The 20,235-nt window shown below is 46.9% G+C and overlaps 1 protein-coding gene and 1 long non-coding RNA gene across 2 annotated transcripts in view; both read left to right on the plus strand.

Moving 5' to 3' along the window:
• LOC311350734 overlaps nucleotides 1-20,235 on the plus strand; it is a 48,726-nt gene that overhangs the window by 17,865 nt on the left and 10,626 nt on the right. The window lies entirely within an intron of this gene.
• On the plus strand, nucleotides 160-5,669 carry LOC311350088 (stonustoxin subunit beta-like; the record flags this gene model as incomplete). The annotated part of the gene is made up of 2 exons (XM_084470123.1): nucleotides 160-232; nucleotides 4,928-5,669. The coding sequence occupies 2 exons, from the start codon at nucleotides 160-162 to the stop codon at nucleotides 5,482-5,484; spliced, it is 630 nt and encodes a 209-aa protein (XP_084326249.1). The 3' UTR covers nucleotides 5,485-5,669.

The raw sequence follows: 20,235 nt of genomic DNA on the forward strand, positions 1-20,235 counted from the left end.
TGCTGATCTCTTTGTTAACAAGTGAATAATGTTTCCCTGTCTAAAGACAAAATGCTGCTCTCTCTTTGTTAACATGTGAATAATGTTTCCCTGTCTAAAGACAACATGCTGCTCTCTCTTTGTTAACATGTGAATAATGTTTCCCTGTCTAAAGACAACATGCTGCTCTCTCTTTGTCTCCCCAGTGTGGAGCACGGTGGAGAGCGGTGGATGAAACCAGCTCCACAGAGATGTAAGTGTCTGTTTAGTTTGATTCATCTCAACACACACTAACTATAGAGATGGAAAGTCCATCCACACAGCAGGAGGTGACGTTGGTTCAGTCAAATCATCCTGGGAATGAAGATGATGGTGGACATCACCTTCATCAAACTGTTGATGTATAATAATTATATTCTACAATAATCTATATTTATAATCTATAATCTATATTCGGCGTTCCATCTTATGTGTCTGATTTTCCTTCGGGTGTGGGTCGGGCGTTGGTATCAATTTATAGCGGGTCTGGTCGGGTGCGGAATGTAATTTGCGCTACTGTCGGAACACGGGTCGGATGTGGTTTTAAGTTTTGCGGGTAAGGACGGGTGCGGGTTTGCAAATAAGAGGCGTGCAGGACTCTGCTCTGCTCATCTCTCTCCACTCCGCTCTGCCTCTGGCTCACACACACTCTGCCCCGGCCCCGCTCTTCCACCACTCGCCTCACTTTTTTAAATCCCCTTCAGCGCGAAACATGCATTTGCAACATCTTGCTCCGACTGTTTTTGACAGACTCATTTTAAAATGTTTAGCTACCCTGGCCTACACCCAAATTTAGGATTGAGTTGCAATCGGCAAGGCAGGTTAACGAGCACAGCGACGCGGCGCCCCCGATATAGAACGACCAGTTGGAGCGCGGCGACGGCACCTATTTTATTGCATGAACAAATATTGATATATATCTTATATCGACATTCTGCTTGAAAATAGGAGATATGACTTTTGGCCCATATCGCCCAGCCCTACTGTCAAGCTTTCGCTCCTACCATAAGAAACATGGAGTTTTCAGTGACACTTCCTCCCGTTTGTCGCGCCCCACCTGCACGTCTCTATTCCCCACCAGTGGGGCGCGCCCCACACAACATCACGTAGCATCACCACAGTGCTCATGGGAAATGTAGTCAGTACTGCCCAGGGAGCGAGAACAGTACGACAATTCACCATGACGTCACAATTCGTTCTTCCGGGTGGCAAAAGCCGAAGCGTTCTCCGATGGCACCACTAGTAAACAAACCCTTCCATGTCATTTGACCAGGGCAGAGCGATCCAGAAAACAGAGTCAATGGCTTGAATGAATGATTTTCTTCTTGCAGGGTGCTACAGGACGTCTCATTAATATATATAAATATAACTTATATTATATTATATTAATATTGTTTACGTCATCGTTTCAACTCCAGATCAACAATGGTTTTATCTATGTAACTATGTTCACAGTAGCCGGCTGGATGGCTTCAGGTCAGTGGCAGCCGCTCGCGTTCTGCCACCCGGAAGTGTCCTTACGGCTATTGTTTACTAACATTCTGAAGTGTCCTTACGGCTATTGTTTACTAACATTCTGAAGTGTCCTTACGGCTATTGTTTACTAACATTCTGAAGTGTCCTTACGGCTATTGTTTACTAACATTCTGAAGTGTCCTTACGGCTATTGTTTACTAACATTCTGAAGTGTCCTTACGGCTATTGTTTACTAACATTCTGAAGTGTCCTTACGGCTATTGTTTACTAACATTCTGAAGTGTCCTTACGGCTATTGTTTACCAACATTCTGATGTGTCCTTACGGCTATTGTTTACCAACATTCTGAAGTGTCCTTACGGCTATTGTTTACTAAAATTCTGAAGTGTCCTTACGGCTATTGTTTACTAAAATTCTGAAGTGTCCTTACGGCTATTGTTTACAAACATTCTGAAGTGTTCTTACGGCTATTGTTTACAAACATTCTGAAGTGTCCTTACGGCTATTGTTTACTAACATTCTGAAATGCCGTGTAGAGTGGCTCTGAGATTGCCTCATGCATCACCGGCCAAACTGGCGTAAAGTAAGTTTTTATGAACACCCACCAAAATGATTTTTAACCCGATATGATTTGTAGCTCCGATGCTACGTGTGAGGGCCGCCCAGCGAGGACCCCCCCCTCCCCCCCTCCCCCATCCCATTTAGTAGATCTAAGGCCCAGACAGGACCAGTGCTTTAGTAGATCTAAGGCCCAGACAGGACCAGTGCTTTAGTAGATCTAAGGCCCAGACAGGACCAGTGCTTTAGTAGATCTAAGGCCCAGACAGGACCAGTGCTTTAGTAGATCTAAGGCCCAGACAGGACCAGTGCTTTAGTAGATCTAAGGCCCAGACAGGACCAGTGCTTTAGTAGATCTAAGGCCCAGACAGGACCAGTGCTTTAGTAGATCTAAGGCCCAGACAGGACCAGTGCTTTAGTAGATCTAAGGCCCAGACAGGACCAGTGCTTTAGTAGATCTAAGGCCCAGACAGGACCAGTGCTTTAGTAGATCTAAGGCCCAGACAGGACGCCCCGAGTGCTTTTCATTCAGGGAAACACAAGGAAGGTCTTACATTGTTTAGGAGATAAGGTAGGATATAATAATAACAACAATATCCGATGCCCCGCCCACAATCAGGACGGCGGCGGGAACAAGCAGCCTGTAGGGAACAGAGAGCGGAGGACTGTTAAGGGCTGGTTATGGTCCCACGTTCACGCAACGCAAGGGGGTGACGGACCCCTTACGTCCTTGCGGACCCTCCCTGCGTCCACCGCGAGGGCCTGACGTGCGCCTCCCAAAAATTGTAACCTTCCGTCGAGGCGACGCAGCCGCAAGGGCTGTGATTGGTCCGCTCACTAAAACCCGACGCAGGACCAGAAAGGTTCAGGACTGCGTGGAAGCGTCTGCGGGGTCGTTGCGTCGACGTGGAACCATAAAGAGCCCTTTAGTCTGCCCTATAATAACGGAACAGCCCCTCATAGTGTCGCAGTACGGTATACCGATACTGAAACCGTGTCACAATAGCCGCCATTTAAACGCTACCAGACCGCATGTTATTAGTAGTGCTACTCTAACACTGAGTGTGTTAAAGGGGACATATCAACCGCCTCCGCCTGTCACTCACTCCCAACAGCGCTGCTATTCTGGTCCACTCTTTAGTCACCTCACGCCTGGATTACTGTAACTCCCTTCTGTTTGGTCTCCCCCACAAACTCCTCCATAAACTCCAACTGGTCCAAGACGCTGCTGCCCGTATTATCACCAAAACCCCTGCCATCTGTCACATCACCCCCATCCTACACCAACGTCACTGGCTCCCTATCAAACACCGCATAGAGTACAAGATCCTCCTCAATGCATTCAATGCCATTCATAACCTTGCCCCCCCATATCTGTCTGACCTCATTCAAATCAATACTCCCACCCGGTCACTCAGATCCGCCTCCTCCATCAACCTACACGTCCCCCCAGCTCGTCTGTCGTCTGTCGGCGCCCCCTCCTACACAGGAGGGGGGGGGGGTACATTTGCATATTACCACCCACTTCTCCACCCCCCTCCAATCAGAGCATAGATACGATTTTGTGGACCTGGACCAGTGGACGAGCGCTGGGCAGAGATGTCCGCACATTTCAGAAGCAGGGAGATTCCATACAGAAATAGATGTGACCGCCTGGCAGGGAGAAGCTCCCCCGCCGGAGCTCCCGGACTGCCGCCAGAACTCCGGCGGCAGTCCGGCAGCCCCGCTCCGGGAGTACGGCGGGGGAGCTTCGGCGGCAGTCCGGCAGCTCAGCTCCGGGAGCACAATCCCTTTCTCCTCCATGTCGCGGTTCAATCCGGACTTCAGAGAGTCAAAGCCAAAGTCCCTTTCCCCCAATTCTTCTGAACCATGGCCGAGATAACCCCCACTACGAGTCTTTACTTGTTGTGGAAGTACCAGAGACGTCAGACGCAGTCTTTATGATTCATAATATCATCAGAGGCGCACATAGCTTTTGGCCCTGATATTAGATATATTATATAGATACCTATATATTATATTATGTATTATTATTATTATTATATAGATATAGAGCTCAGGGAGTCCGCAAACGGCAACAATCACTTCTCCTCCATGCTGTGGTTCACTCTGACAGCTGATTGGTCAATGGGCAGCAGCTCATTTGCATGAAGGCTACAGACACCAGAAACAGCACATTGTGAAGGGACTGAAACAGAGGGGAATAGCGCTAGGAGAGATTTTGTTTCCCAGAAGCTATTTCCAGCAAACAGCTTCAAAAACATGTTTTCCTGAACTCATATGCTATGTTTACTTGTTGAGAAAACACCATAATATGTCCTCCTTAAGACCTCGTTCCTATGAGTTGCTTGGATGTGCGACCGCGGGACTGTGTGTGTGTGTGTGTGTGTGTGTGTGTGTGTGTGTGTGTGTGTGTGTGTGTGTGTGTGCGTGTGTGTGTGTGTGTGTGTGCAGTGCTTTGTGGTCATCAGTTATTATTTTCTCTCATATGGACGCTAGCTTTCCTTTGAGAAGCAAAAGGCAAAATGTGTTGGGGGCGCCAAATGAAACAATCCCGACCCCCCCCCCCCCCCCCCCCCCGTCAACAACCCTGATCGCCCCCCCCCCCGCCCAAATGAAACAATCCCGATCCCCCCCCCCGTCAACAACCCTGATCGCCCCTCCCCCCCCGTCAACAACCCTGATCGCCCCCCCCCCCCCCCGTCAACAACCCTGTGATCGCCCCCCCCCCCCCCCCCCCCCGGTCAACAACCCTGTGATCCCCCCTCACTGTCCCCCCGTCAACAATCCCGATCGCGCGCGGAGTCTCTCCTAGGGCACAATTCAGTGTAGAACCGGCCCTGGTAACGGTGTCTTGTTCTCCCCTCACCCTCAGATGCCTGTGAACTCACACTGGACCCAAACACAGCCCACTGGGAACTCTCTCTGTCTGAGGACAACAGAAAGGTGACGAAGGTTAAAGAGCAGCAGCCGTATCCTGATCACCCAGAGAGATTTGACCCCTGGGGCCAGGTGTTGGGAAGAGAGGTTCTGACTGGTCGCTGTTACTGGGAGGTAGAGAGGGAAGGAGGTGTTGGTGTAGGAGTGACATACAGAGGAATCACAAGGAGAGGAGATGGTGATGACAGCATGTTTGGAGGGAACAACAAGTCCTGGAGTCTTTTTTGTGATGATGACCGTTACATTGCCCAGCACAACAATATACAAACCTCCATCCGTCTCCCCCCCCCTCGCTCTAACAGAGTAGGAGTGTATCTGGACCGGCCTGCTGGCTCTCTGTCCTTCTACAGAGTGTCCCCAGGTGGAAGAGGGTCCTCAGACACACTGACACACATCCACACCTTCAGGACCTCCTTCACCCAGGAGGACCTCCTCCCTGGGTTTGGGTTTATGAGGTCTGGTATCTCAGTCTCTCTGAGTCAGTTGTATTGACACACACACACACACACACACACACACACACACACACACACACACATTCTTTTTTTATGCAATAGGGAATTCATTATCCTCAATATCATATCTTTGGCTTCCTCTACAGTTATAAAGATGAATTGTTCAGATGAGGAGAGTTTGATGATGAAAGCTATTTTAAAAAGGTGTGTTTTCAGTGATGCTCAATAAATCGCTCAGTTATCAGTAATTATTACATTTCTCTCTTTAGTGATCGCTCTATTGGTAAATTCTGCATGATGTAATATGTCGTTTTTTAAACAAATAAAATAAAGTTGGTGCTATAACCGAGTCTGGCCACTAGATGGTTTATTTCTACTTTATCCTAATTGTATGAATCGGAGCGGAGCGGAGGGGGGCCGGGGGGGGGGCCGGGGGCCGGCGGCCGGGGGGGGGGCCGGGGGCCGGGGGGGGCAGGGCCAGCTGAACCATCGTCGATGTCAGTGAGCAGGCTTGAGACGGTCCCGCTCTGGTTCACAATTATTATATATATATTATATATTATTATATATAATAGTTCAATATAATATTAATGGAATGGGATGAGTTTATTGCAGTTTAAACTGCTGCCGATTGGCAAGGAAAATCCTGTGTGCTTCCGCAGCCAGCTGGCGGTGGTCCTTGGAGGCGGAGAAGGGGGAGCAGGCTGGCGCAGTGCGCACAGGCGCTGGAAGCTGCCGCAGGAAAATGTGAGTAAACAGGAATGCGGGATCAGCCGAACCCAGCACAGCCAGCATCCTCTCCATCAACTCGGACGGCCTGCTGTCCCCTAGGCCGTTAAGGGACAGCAGGCCGTCTGCTTTCTCCAGCTCCGACAGTTCGAAAAGTTTCATCAGGAATGCTTTGAGCGCGTCGTACTTCCCGACAGCCGGTGGAGCCTCTAGCAGTGCCATCGCTCTGGCCGTCGTCGAGGCATCCAACGCCGCCACCACATGGAAGTACCTCGTAACGTCCTGCGTTATTCCTCTTAGCTGGAACTGGGCTTCCATGTGCTGAAACCACGGCCGCGGGTTGCGCTGCCAAGATTCGGGCAACTTGATGGTCGCGGTGCAGACGCTTACAGCTCCTCCAGCCCCGCTCGGTCCAGGCATTGCAGAGCAGCCGTTGCTTTCTTCGGGTTTCGACATAGTTCTTTATCACGTCGGGGTCACCAATGTGGAAGTGCGGAAAACAACGACACAGGAGACGAAAGGCAGGTTGGGTTTGTTTACTACCAAACAATTCACATACAGCCAGGGACCAGGTGTGCCGGCCAAGGACCTCCCCTTCCTCCACCCGCCCTCTCTCTTAAAGGACCTCCCCTTCCTCCACCCGCCCTCTCTCTTAAAGGACCTCCCCTTCCTCCACCCGCCCTCTCTCTTAAAGGACCTCCCCTTCCTCCACCCGCCCTCTCTCTTAAAGGACCTCCCCTTCCTCCACCCGCCCTCTCTCTTAAAGGACCTCCCCTTCCTCCACCCGCCCTCTCTCTTAAAGGTTAGGGTGAACGTCTCCCTCTAATGCCCTGTAGGTCACTACACAGGATTATATATAATATAATAATATAATAATAATAAATAATAATAATATATGAATACACTACAGCCTCCCCAGAATTCATCATAACCAAAAGTGCATAACTGAGAAGTCCTTCAATAAACAATAATGACAGACAATGAACGTGGCGGTGGCCAATCAGGCGGCCCGAAGGCTGCGTTTAGCAGGAGGGGGTCAAGGGCGGCTTGACAGCCCGGAGCCGGAGCGGGGCCGGAGCCGGAGCCGGAGCCGGAGCCGGGGGCCGGAGCCGGAGCCGGAGGTGAGGTCCGGGGCCGCAGTCCAAAGCTCTGACGTGAACCGTGGGCCCCTGTCAGAGGTGAGGTCAGCCGGCGTGCCGAACCGGGCCACCCAGCACGCGATGAACGCCCGGGCCACCTCTGCTGATGTGGTAGATGACAGGGGCGCGGCTTCCGGCCACCGGGTGGTTCTATCCACCATGGTGAGGAGGTGAGTGAACCCGAGGGAGGGGGGCAGGGGGCCCACCAGGTCCACGTCGACATGGTCGAAGCGCCTCTCCGGCACCACAAACGGTGCCAAAGGGGTCTTGATATGGCGTTGTATCTTGGCCCGCTGGCACGCCACGCAGGAGCCAGCCCACGTCCGGACATCCCTTCTGAGGCCAGGCCAGACGAACTTGGCCGCCACCGACCTCGTGGAGGCTTTCACGCCAGGGTGGGAAAGGCCGTGGATGGTGTTGAAAATCTGGCGCCGCCAGCCAGTAGGCACCATGGGGCGCGGTTGACCCGTGGAGACGTCGCAGACCGCAGCCCAGTGGGGGCCGTTCGGTAGGCCTGAATGTCTGCTGCCTGGTCTGCGGCCATAGCCGCGTAATCCAGTCCCAAGTGCACGGACCCCACGACCGACCGGGAAAGGCAGTCGGCGACGGAGCTGTCCTTGCCAGACACATGCTGGATGTCCGTGGTATACTCGGAGACGGCAGAGAGCTGACGCTGCTGTCGACCGGACCACGGCTCCGTGGTTTTGGCCATGGCGAATGTCAGCGGCTTGTGGTCTACGAAGGCGGTGAACCGGCGGCCCTCCAACAGGAACCTGAAGTGTCGGGTGGCGAGGAAGAGAGCCAGGAGCTCCCTGTCGAAGGCGCTGTACTTCCTCTCCCAGCCTTGGCCGCATCAAACGCTCCGTCCCTCCCCATGGTCTCATGAGACCATGAGAGGATGTGTGTGTGTGTGTGTGTGTGTGTGTGTGTGTGTGTGTGTGTGTGTGTGTGTGTGTGTGTGTGTGTGTGTGTGTGTGTGTGTGTGGATCTCTCCCACTTCTTTTTATTCATTTCACAAAAACAACAAAAATACTCACCTTACTTTTGCTCCGCGCCTCCTCAGACCCCAGCTGCTGCTCCTCCTGCTCCTCCTGCTCCCCCTTCTCTTCCCCTGTTTTTATTACGTTTTTTTAAAACAGAAAAATGAAAAAACATTTTATACTTTTATACACGTCTATATAAAAAAAAGAAAATAAAAGCATTGGGAGATGGTGTGCCAGTGTACCCAGGGTCATGGACCTACAAAACAGAATCACATACAAAAACCTAACCCATACCCCTAACCCGAGTCCAGACACCTAACCCTAACACCTAACCCTAACCCAGACACCTAACCCTAACCCAGACCCCTAACCCTAACACCTAACCCTAACCCAGACACCTAACCCTAACCCAGACCCCTAACCCTAACACCTAACCCTAACCCAGACACCTAACCCTAACCCAGACCCCTAACCCTAACCCAGACACCTAACCCTAACCCTAACCCAGACACCTAACCCTAACCCGAGTCCAGACACCTAACCCTAACCCGAGTCCAGACACCTAACCCTAACCCTAACCCAGACCCCTAACCCTAACCCGAGTCCAGACACCTAACCCTAACCCAGACACCTAACCCTAACCCCTAACCCAGACACCTAACCCTAACCCTAACCCGAGTCCAGACACCTAACCCTAACGATGTGATCGGCCCCAGACACTGAACCCCATCCTGAATCCAGACACCCAATCCCATCAGTTGACAGATTTATTTGAGCACCTGCTCTAACCCTGACAGTTAGTTTGGGGTTAGAGCCCAAGTTTCAAATCCTCTTACGCGAGGCCTCCCCAGGCTTTTACCCCCCCCCCCCCCACACCCCGATAACAATACCTGGGACTGAGCGGTGTATGGAGTACAGGATTGTTTTTTAGAGCAATTCTTGCTTTCTCTGGGGTGCTGGGGGGTTGAAGCGAATGCTCCTACTGGTGGATACGCCCAGATACTCAGCCCTGCCAAACCAGAACCAAACCAGAGCCCTGGATGGACCCAGAATCTCAGCCCTGCCTTAACCAACCTTTATCCTAACCCTAACCCTAACCCTAACCTCGGGGGGCCTTCCTCGGGTCAGAGTGTCCTTTACATTTTACATTTTTAAAGCCCAACTGTAACACGAAAAAACTTTCCATTCCAACTAGAAAACGATAAGCGTTTAAATTTTTTAATTCCAAACTGGAAAACAAAAGTTATTTTCAAACTATTCATTATTGGGTCAAAGTACATGTGGCCAAAGAGTCCATGAGTCACACCAAAATCCTAAGTCCCGGCGCTACAGGCGCACGGGAACGCTGACCCTGACCCTAACCAAGGTCGTTCAGACTTGCGGACAACGTCTATCCCCACTAAAGTGACCACGGGCTTTCCGATATTAACAAGCTTGACCGGATGTGACCGTCGGAAAGGCCGGAAACGTCACTATCAGTATCACTATACACTATCAGCATGGGAAACCTAATACGGTTAACATGTGTATTTAGTTCACATGGACACTATTAGTAAACATGAACACCATTATGAAACGATTACTATTCATTAACTGTTAATGCTTATGACTGCATTAACTAATGTAAATTCATGGTTAATGTTTTATTATTAAGGTATTTAATGTATTAATGTACCTTATTGTAAAGTGTTCCCATGATTTCCATGAAGAGATAAATGTAGATAAAGTAGAGAATAGAAACACGTGACCTAGAGAAGGCCTCTCCTCTGTTCCAGGTGATCAGTACAATCTCACAAAGATCAAATCCTCACCACACGTCTTCTTCCTCATACCAAACCTGTGGCGGCCGCGCCTCCATTCATACCATCACTCTGTTGATCTCAAACACAGCGAGACGGTGGCTGACCTTCACCTTAATGAGTTTTCATTGGAAAAGCATTTTAAACACAGAAAGTAAAAACAGTACAGGTTTATACCGGTTTAGATCTCAGCTTCTTCACTGTTTCTGCTCAATTTTAAGAGTAAGAAAGGAAAAGACTGGACATAAAAGAAGATAAATGTAATAAATAAGTGATAATGTTGAATGTTCATATCCGGTCTGCTCTGGTAGGGGTGAAGTTCCACTGATTATTAACTGAACGTATTCAATAATGTGATAAAGAGTCCATAAGGGTGGCAGGTCCATGTTGTCTGATTCATATGTGCTGGTCTGTATCTTAAGGCTGGAGTCGGTTTCTCCCTGATGAAGATGTGTCTCATGGTGTCAGTCGGTCGTTAGGGCAGTTCCAGCAGCAGCTATTTCCTGGTGAGGTCTTCTCCTGACTGGCAGCCAACTCATTTACATAACACATACCTCCTCTCGTTAAGATCGGTTTAGTTGGTATCAAGAGGTGCCATTAACACGCCCTCTTGTGATGTCACAGTCTCCTCACTCCTACAAGATGTTTTGTAGCTGTTGAGAGACGGTGACATCACAAGAGGGCGTGTCATTGGAGGATGTACCTCCTCTAGGTGGCTACGGAAAACTACAACCTAAGATGGCTGCCGCACAAGAAGGATCCAGAAGGACGGCGTTGTGTTTTTATTAGTGAAACTACGACATCCAGGATGTGGGAGTGGAGAGACAATTCAACAAGGAAACACAAATATATAAACATCACATTCACAAGAGACGTTAGAGAGAACTACTGTTAGCTAATCTAGATTAGATTAGATTAGAAAAACTTTTTTATCCCAAAATGGGCAATTCAGTTCGCAGTTACCAGTCTCACATAATAAATTACTTAATAAATACTATAAATAGCATAAGAGGTAGACACAAACAAAAACATATATCAACAGCAGTCCCAACACACACATTCAACTCACAATTCATTTCAGTCTGTCAGTAAACAACCACCCTGCACTTGAAAACACTGGTGTGCTCTCCACCTACTCCTAACCTTTATCATTTAGCAACCTGATGGTTGCAGGGATAAAAGAGGGGGAGTACCTCATTGTTCTTGGTCTGATTGAATAATAGCGCCTCCCTGAGGGCATTAGTGTGAATTCCTCACTGAGGACATGGTCAGGTTGACTGATAATACATTTAGCTTTCTGGCCTGCATGTTTGTCCCACAATGAGCTTATACTCTTGAGCTGGATTCCAGTGATCTTAGAACAGATCTTTACAATACTATTTAAACTATTTCTGTCCTTCACTGACTGTTAAACACAGGCTGTTAAACCAGCATATAAATGAAAAAGTTAAAAGACTCTCAATAAAGGATTGGTAAAAAATTCTCAGAATAACTTTAGAGACACTGAAAGAGTTCAGCATTCTCAGCAGATGGACTCTTTGCTGTCCCTTTTCAACAATTACCTCTGTATTAGTTTGAAATTTGAGCTGGTTATCAAATACTGTGCATAAGTATTTGTAGGTGTCTACGAGTTGGACTTCCTCCCCATGGATAACACTCGGTTTGGGCTCTCCCTTCACTTTCCTAAAATCTATGACTAGCTCCTTTGTTTTTTCTACATTTAGATCTAAGAAGTTGTTATCACACCATTTAACAAATGATGTCAAAGCAAGGCCATGGCTGCAATGTGAACCTTGAAGGAGGGACAGCAACACAGTGTCGTCTGAACATTTGGCTAGATAACTTCCCTGTTGAGAGGACCTACAGCTATCTGTGTACATAATGAACAACAGGGTGAGAGCACACAACCCTGGGGTGAACCAGTATTGGAAGTAATGGCATGGGATAAGTGTCCATTTACAGAGACCCTCTGAGTTCTGTCTGTTAAGAAATTTAAGAGCAACAACAGTATCTGATGAGGTAACTGAAACTCAGCAGCTAGTCTCTCAATTAAAATATGTGGCTGCATCTTATTGAAAGCAAAAGAAAAGTCTGCAAATAATAGTCTAACATGTGATCCAGGCTTTTCTAAATGTTTATACATTGTATTTAGAATGAAGAGTTTTGCATCATCTACACTTTTCCCTGTTTGATAGGCAAACTGTAATGGATCAAGTTTACCACTGACCAGAGACATGATTTCATCCTTAATAATTTTCTCAAAATTTTTCATTACCAATGATGTAAGTGCTACTGGTCTGATGTCTTTTAGCTCTTTGGGATGATTTGATTTCGCTACTGGTATAATAGTGGACCTCTTCCATATCTGAGGTATCTGGCCTTTCTTAGCACACATATTAAAGAGTGGAGTGAACACCACACTAAGCTGGTCAGCACAGTAACGCAGCGTGCGTCTGCAAACAGCATCAGGGCCAGCAGCTTTCCTAATATTTATTCTTTTAAACAGGGTTGTTACTCGTTCCTGGGTTATCTCAATGTCATTGTCAGGGACAAGAGAGTCCCTCCACATACGAATGTTCTCAAATCAGAGACATCAACACCTTTAACAGTTATCGGCTGCCTGGATTCACAAGAATTCTGATTGACTTAATTCCCCTCCATGCAGCTCTGAGATCCCCCCCACTATACAGTTCTTCAACCTTCTCTCTATATTTCATTTTGGCCTTCCTAATCTCTTTTTTCACTTCCTTGGAGACCTCTTTTTTTCTCCCAGGGGTCCCCAGTGTAGAATGTCCTCTTTTTCTTATTCATCACAGATTTAAGTTCTTTAGTAACCCATGGTTTGTTATTTGGGAAATTGACAGAGTTCCTGGTTGGGATGACTGAGTCAACACAGAATGTGATGTATGACGAAATAATGTCTACTAGTTCATCAATATTATCTGTGCTATCCAGAAAACAGTCCCACTCAGTACACTCAAAACATGCTTGGAGACAGGAGATACTGTCCTCCGACCACATTTTCACCATTCTCTCCTTGTGTTCTAAGCGCCTGAAGGACGGTTTGTACACTGAGGTAAACACTGTTGTGATGAGAGGCCCCTAGGGCAGGCATGGGTATGGAATGGTAAGCTCCACCCATTGACCCCATAGCAGAGGTCAATAGTGGTATTTTTACATATTACATATGTAAAAACATATGTGGTTACATATTGTTCATATGTTCTCAAAGTTCTACCCAAGCCACATTTATTAAAATCCCCAAGGATGAATTTGGGTGCGTCGGGGCAAAGTTCATCCAGTTTGTGCGTTGTGTCGGCGATCAGCTGGGCAGCAGCTGACGCGTTGGCTCGCGGGTCAACGTAGACAACCGTGTAGAATAGTTGTTGGAACTCTCGAGGGAGGCAATACGGGCGGAGTGAGATCGAAAGCAGTTCTAAGTCAGCGGTACATATCCTCTCCCTGATTTTAACGGTGTTACAGTACCTCTCGTTGATGTATGTAAACACACTCCTCCTCCACGGCTTTTCCCAGTTATCTCTGGTGACCTGTCTAGACGAATTGGGCTTCCAAACCCAGTTAATGTCAAGTCCTCGTCCTGAGTCGTTGAGCCATGTTTCTGTGAAAGCGAGTAGACACGTTTCTCCAATTTCTCGTTCGAACTTGGCCCATGATTCCAGTTCGTCTATCTTGTTACGGATAGATTGTGCGTTTGAGAGCAGTATGGTAGGGAGCGGGTGTAACTTGCGGCGATTATCCAGCCGAAGCTTTTTGATTCTCCGTCGTAGGCCACCTCTCCTTCCCCTTTTCCGATGCTGTTGGGCCGGCTGCACAGCTCTCTCGGGATGTCGTCTGGAATCGCGCCGGCTGTTGATGTCCGTAGTGAGAGGAGAAACTCTCTGCTGAGAGCTCTTCCCGGAGCTCCGCGTCCACTCGACTCACAACAGGTGGATCCCGACAGTAGGGTCATCGTGGAAATGATCACTAAAAGTTCCAGGAGTGCTCCCGTAGTTAGCATGGCTGAATCACTGACAGTTTTCGCATTCACACACACAAGAAACACTTCACGAGTACAAAGTAAGAGCAAAGTTTAAAAATTACTACGAGACTGGTAGACTGCTGGGTCGCACGCTGAGGAGTGCCCCGGAAGAAGATGACACCCTAGCAAACTGAAGTTGGCTCAACCATGAGCTAGCATCTGGGCTCTTCCCCGTGATGACGTATATCAATGACACACCTAGACGGGCCTTATTATTTTCTTTATTAGATGTCCCACAATTAACATAAAGCTATTTCATGTAAATTTAGTCCAAGTGACAGATGACCTGAAAACCGGTAACGTTACGACAGATCCTTCTGAATACGAAGAGGAAGTGACAGTTTGAAGAGTGAGCGTCTCTCCTTCTCAAGCGATGGTTCCACTGGTTGAGGTGGTGAGTCACTGGTGAGACTGGGATCCTCTCCTAGAGCACTGGTTGAGGTGGTGAGCCACTGGTGAGACTGGGATCCTCTCCTAGAGCACTGGTTGAGGTGGTGAGTCACTGGTGAGACTGGGATCCTCTCCTAGACTACTGGTTTGGTGGCGGTCAATTATAGTTCAGACCCGCCTAGTGGCCGAACAATTTAAACAAACAATTTATTATTTTTTATTTATGTTTTCAGCCGTTGATAAGAGTCGCAACGTGAATGCTGCTGCTCATGAAGAAAAAAAAACTTCCCCTTTAAACCCTGGGGGGGTTGTACGTCCGGGGAAATTGTAATATATTAATTATCAACCTTAATTTTGGGCCCCCCACCCAGGCACTTGGTGCCCTACGCGCAGTGCGTGTTCTGCGTGTGTGGAGCTCCGGCACTGCCCTGCATACACTTCTTTACTCCAAAATGAAGATGGAAAACAGAGAACACACAAAGTGTAGCACTACACAAACTAATAGTCACGATGGAACCCAACAGAGAATAAGGTTTCAGGTAACACCTGTCTTTGCCAAAATGCCAGCACTGTTTATTAGGCCTACTTAGCAAAACATCACAAACAGCCATATACTCAGCAAATATTGCCTAGAAGAATAATTGACTTTGTATGTGTGAGGTTGCAATTGGCATTGCACTTGAGATTGAACATTTCAAACAAACCTATATATATATATATATATATATATATATATATATATATATAAAAGAAAAAGAGAGAGAGAGAGAGAAAAAAAAAGATAGATTGTTCTCCACATCACACGCTTCTGACACAGAGTCCTACTTATTGATGTCTTCACCTAGCACCACTTCACAGCTAGCTGCTGCTGCTGTAGCGGCATGTTCAACGCTTTGGACGTTGTTGTTCCTGTCTGTATCCCCAACAATAGCCGTTAAAAAGTGTGTCATCTTTGGCAGCGTTGCCAAATACTTATCTGCGTCTTTTTCGCTTTTTTCTTTTATTTGAGCCACTTGGGTAACTTCATTTCCTAACCCTTTTCCTAACCCTCTAACCGTCTCTGTTTGTGTACTTAAAAAAAATAAAAAAATAAATTGAGGTTGGTTGGGGGCCCCCCTACTGGTTGGGGGCCTAAGGCATTCACCTACTCCGCCTTAATGGTAGGTCCGCTACTGCACACACACACACACACACACACACACACACACACACACACACACACACACACACACACACACACACACACACACACACACCTTCCTCCCACTCCTCCCCTTGAAACGCGTTGTTTGGATAAAAAAAAAAGGAGAATAAATTCAAACGTTTCATATTAACACATGTAGGCCTAACCGTCATGAATACAATATTTTAATTTCAATTCACAAAATTTAATTACTTTTAAAATAAATTAAAAACATGACGCATGTAGTTCCTCCGGTTATTCCGCGGGTTTCGCGGCCGTGTCCCAATTCAGGGGTTGCATCCTTCGAAGGACGCATTTGAAGACCGCATACGTCACAGCGGCGCGTCAAGTGCTGTCCCATTTCGAAGGGTCCTTCGAATGCGGCCGAGATATGCAGCCTTCGTTTCCCGGATTTGAAGGACGCATCGGATGCATCCTTCACGGCCCAACGTATCCCAACATTCATTGCACGTTGGATATTTTTTCAGAAATGGCGCGGAGAGAGCGGAAGCAGCAGCTGCAGCGAGTACATATTTAATGACAAAACTTTTTTTAAAATATAAAAGTAAGGTTGGGACCATTTTAAATAGGTAACTTTATTGTCAAAGTTCAATGACATTAACGCTAGACATATAACGTTAAACTAATTAACGTTAAGCAAACGTCCTCTCTTCCTCTTCACCCGGCGGTGAATCTTCTCCCACTCCTCCAATAAAACATAAAACATAACCAATACAATTATGATTTCTGGCTCCATATTTCTCCTCCGCTGTCCGGTTTGAACGGCAGCTGTCAGGGTTGCTAGGAGACAGGAGCGGCGCGTGGTCACGCAAGGTAAAGGACGTTAACGGCTGGTTGCGCAATCCGGAAATGCTCCGTAGGCTAGACCGTCCCATTCCACGACGCTCGTTCGGCCTTCGATGCAGCCTTCGCGGTCTACGAAGGCTGCATCCTTCGAAGGACGCGTCCTTCGAAGGATGCAACCCCTGAATTGGGACACGGCCGCGTCTCGCGCTCCCTCAGCCGTTAGTCCACCAGATCAAACCAAGTACCCCTGACTGCAGCCCGCAGACGGAGCCCACATTGAGGGGCGTGCACTCAGCCCACATTGAGGGGCGTGCACTCAGTCCACATTGAGGGGCGTGCACTCAGTCCACATTGAGGGGCGGGCACTCAGGCCACATAGAGGGTTGAGCAGATTTCCGCTGCCGCCGTAGGCTAATGCTTAATTATTTGCCTGAAGTACGCATTCTTACATCCGGTTTAGTGATATCAAAATAAGAGTCCTGCATGCAGCCATAGATATAATGAGATTTCTCGTCCGCGCTGCTAATAATATGATACATAATATGATTTTATGAAAGGATTCTGCTCTATGGCATGCCCCTTTATAATGTGGTACTTTCTCAACATTAGGCCATATGCAAAATAAACAATTAACGAAGACATTGAATATCCTAATAGTTATTAAGACTGTCATCAATTTAATTCAACTTTCATACAAGTATAGCCGTCACTCATAGGTTAATACGGGAACCTGTTAATATTTGAATGCCCTTTTTGAGTAAGTATATGTGAGATTAAGATTTTGAGTGTGTGCGTGTGCGTGCGGGGTCACGTAAATTGTCCCTCTGCAAGTTTTAGTCAGGGGGCCAAAACTGATATTAAAACTTTGTCGGACACTTTTTGGTACAAGCATACAACCTATCCAGTATTCATATTTAACCCATCAACGTGTGTTCTAGCCAGGTTGTCAGCTTAGAAAATGTATTTTTGTCCATTTTAACACTATATTCTTAAAAGTGGTAAAAACTGATTTTTTTTCCAAAGTGCTTCCATTTTCTTCCATGTTACCTACTGTAATTTTGGGCAAATGTGCAATATAATCCAATTTATGTGATAGCATGATCATTAAAAAAATTATAATCAATAAATACCACAAGAGTATCACACCACAAGGGGCACTGTTGTGTCAGCACAGCTGTGATTTGGCATGAGGCAGCAGATCCAGTGCCTTTGAAGCACTTTGGAGAATATTGTGGCCAACATTTCTGCAATGGGTGGATGACAATGATAGCACAATAGACAACAGTTGCTTTGAGTTGGCAGACGCACTCTCCGAACACATACGATGTGGAGAAATTGAGGCAGCTGCAGCATGCTATGAAGATCTTGTTCTGAAAGTTGGAGAGGTTCAGGATCTCCTTGCTGACTTTGACAAGGCTAATGAAGACAAACCAACATTTACCTTCTGGCGACAATACATGGACCTTGTGTCTATTCTCCTGGCATTCACACAGGTGCAGGCACAGGTAGATGTGGTGACTGGAAGCTTTACATGTCGGCCTTCAAGAGCATGATGCCCTGGTTTGCTGCATATGATCACACCCACTACACAAGATGGGGTGCTGTATTCATAGCAGACATGGAACATCTGGCACAGACGGCACCACGGGTCTACCAGGGCTTCCTAGATGGTGATTTTGTAGGCAAAGAGGCCAAACACAGCTTCAACAAGGTGCCATTTGATCTTTGCCTTGAGCACATCAACAAAACCGGAAAGGTTGCTGGAGGATTGGTAGGCATCACTCGAAATGAGACAGCTAGAAACTGTTGGTCCATCACCTATAATGAACGTGCATCTTTAGCACAGGACACTAGATCCCTGTTTGGACTGACACATGATGGAGAAGACGATGAAGACAACCACAAACACAGCAGCTGGGATTGATGTTTCCCACCTACGGGCTGCACATGAAGAAGCAGATACCCGGATCTTGCTACATGCTGTTGATGCCACAACCAAAGGGTATGAGAGGCTCATCATTCAGTGCAGAGACACAGATGTACTGTTGTTGCTTCTTGTATTTGCACACCTGCTCAGCCCAGAAATTTGGATGAAAGCAGGAACTGCCAAGAAACCACGCTACATTAAAGTGCATGATATTAAAATGTCAAATGAGATTCTGAATGGTCTGTTGGCATTTCATGCCATAACTGGATGTGACACTACCAGTCAGTTCACTGGAATAGGAAAAAGGACTGCGTGGAAAGTGTTCCAGCAGTGCCCTCATCTTCTTCACAACTTTGGTGAGGATGAAGTACCAAGTCCAGCTATTCTATCCTCAGCTGAACAGTTTGTCTGCAAACTGTATGATCCAAAAACAACCAGCACTTCAATCCATGAAGTTCGCTGTGCCCTGTTTCGGAAAGTGAAAGCCAATGTGGACACTTTACCACCAACTCAGGATGCCTTGTCTCTGCACCTCATGAGGGCCCACTATCAAACAAAGGTTTGGAAACAGTCACTAGTGACCCATCCACAGTTGCCCTCACCAACCAGTTGTGGTTGGCACATGAAGGATGGAATGCTTGTCCCCCAGCTTTTAACCAAAGAACCTGTACTGGCCAGGTGCTTGGAGCTGACGATATGTGGATGCAAGGAAAGTGGAAGTCAGTGCAGTACTAGGCAGTGTTGATGTCGAAAAAGTGGAATATTTTGCAGTGGGGCATGTGGGTGTGCCTGTGCAGCATGGTGCAAGAATACTCAGGTACTCACATCATTATTATTGAGTTTTGCTACATTACTGTATATGCAACTGTATTGTTTCAGATTATTTGGCATGATATTGTTTTTCCTGTTTTGTAGATTAGATTCATATTATGCCCTTGGATGCATGCATGCATGTCATTATCAAAACAGTAAACTCTTCTTTTGTGTCCCTGACCAGGACTCAGACTGAGCACATGGACATGGTCCCTGGGTGCCTTCTGTTGGCTGCCTACCAGAGTTTCACTTCTTGGATGGGGAAAAACATACCTTTGCCATACGACTATTACATAGTTATTACTACTAACTAGTTACTAACCCCTAACCCTAAAGAAGTGAGAGAGCAGTTATGTTAGGATGGAATTAATAACTATAGTGATATGTCTATTAGACATAAGTTGTGTTACAACCTGATACATTAATGAAGTCAAATAGTACCATAGACCACCATCTAGAGTTCTACATTTCCGCCTGGACATTGAAGTATTATAACTTGTGCAGCATTGCACTGTCTCTCCCTACAAGCTTTAAACGTGGCATGACTCTTTCCCATATATAGGGGTACTGATTGATAGAGGTTTTGGGATGCTGTTGTTTCCAAGCTGATATTCACATTGAAAACTGGTTCTCTTTAGGCGGATTGTTTTTTTCATGTTCTAGTTGTTTTCTCTTCAACTGTACAATAAATGTTCATTCTGACACTTCAACAGACATCCCATGAGTGTTAGCTTTCATTTGATACCATTTGATTTTTTTATGTAAATTGTCCTTGTGGTTGTGGAGATATTCAACATTTATTGTTGGCATGTCGTGTTGAGCAGGACACCAAAAAATTGGCCTGAAATTGCTTGTACAAGTCACAAAAATGAAATTTCAGCTTGACAACTACCCTAATATCTTACCTATGGGTGTCTTCTAACAAAAAAAATAGGGTGACAGCTTGTACCAAAACATGTCCGCAAAAGTCTTAACGGAA

This window comes from Micromesistius poutassou (assembly GCF_964030765.1).
Source record: "Micromesistius poutassou genome assembly, chromosome: 7".
Classification (NCBI taxonomy): Eukaryota; Metazoa; Chordata; class Actinopteri; order Gadiformes; family Gadidae; genus Micromesistius; species Micromesistius poutassou.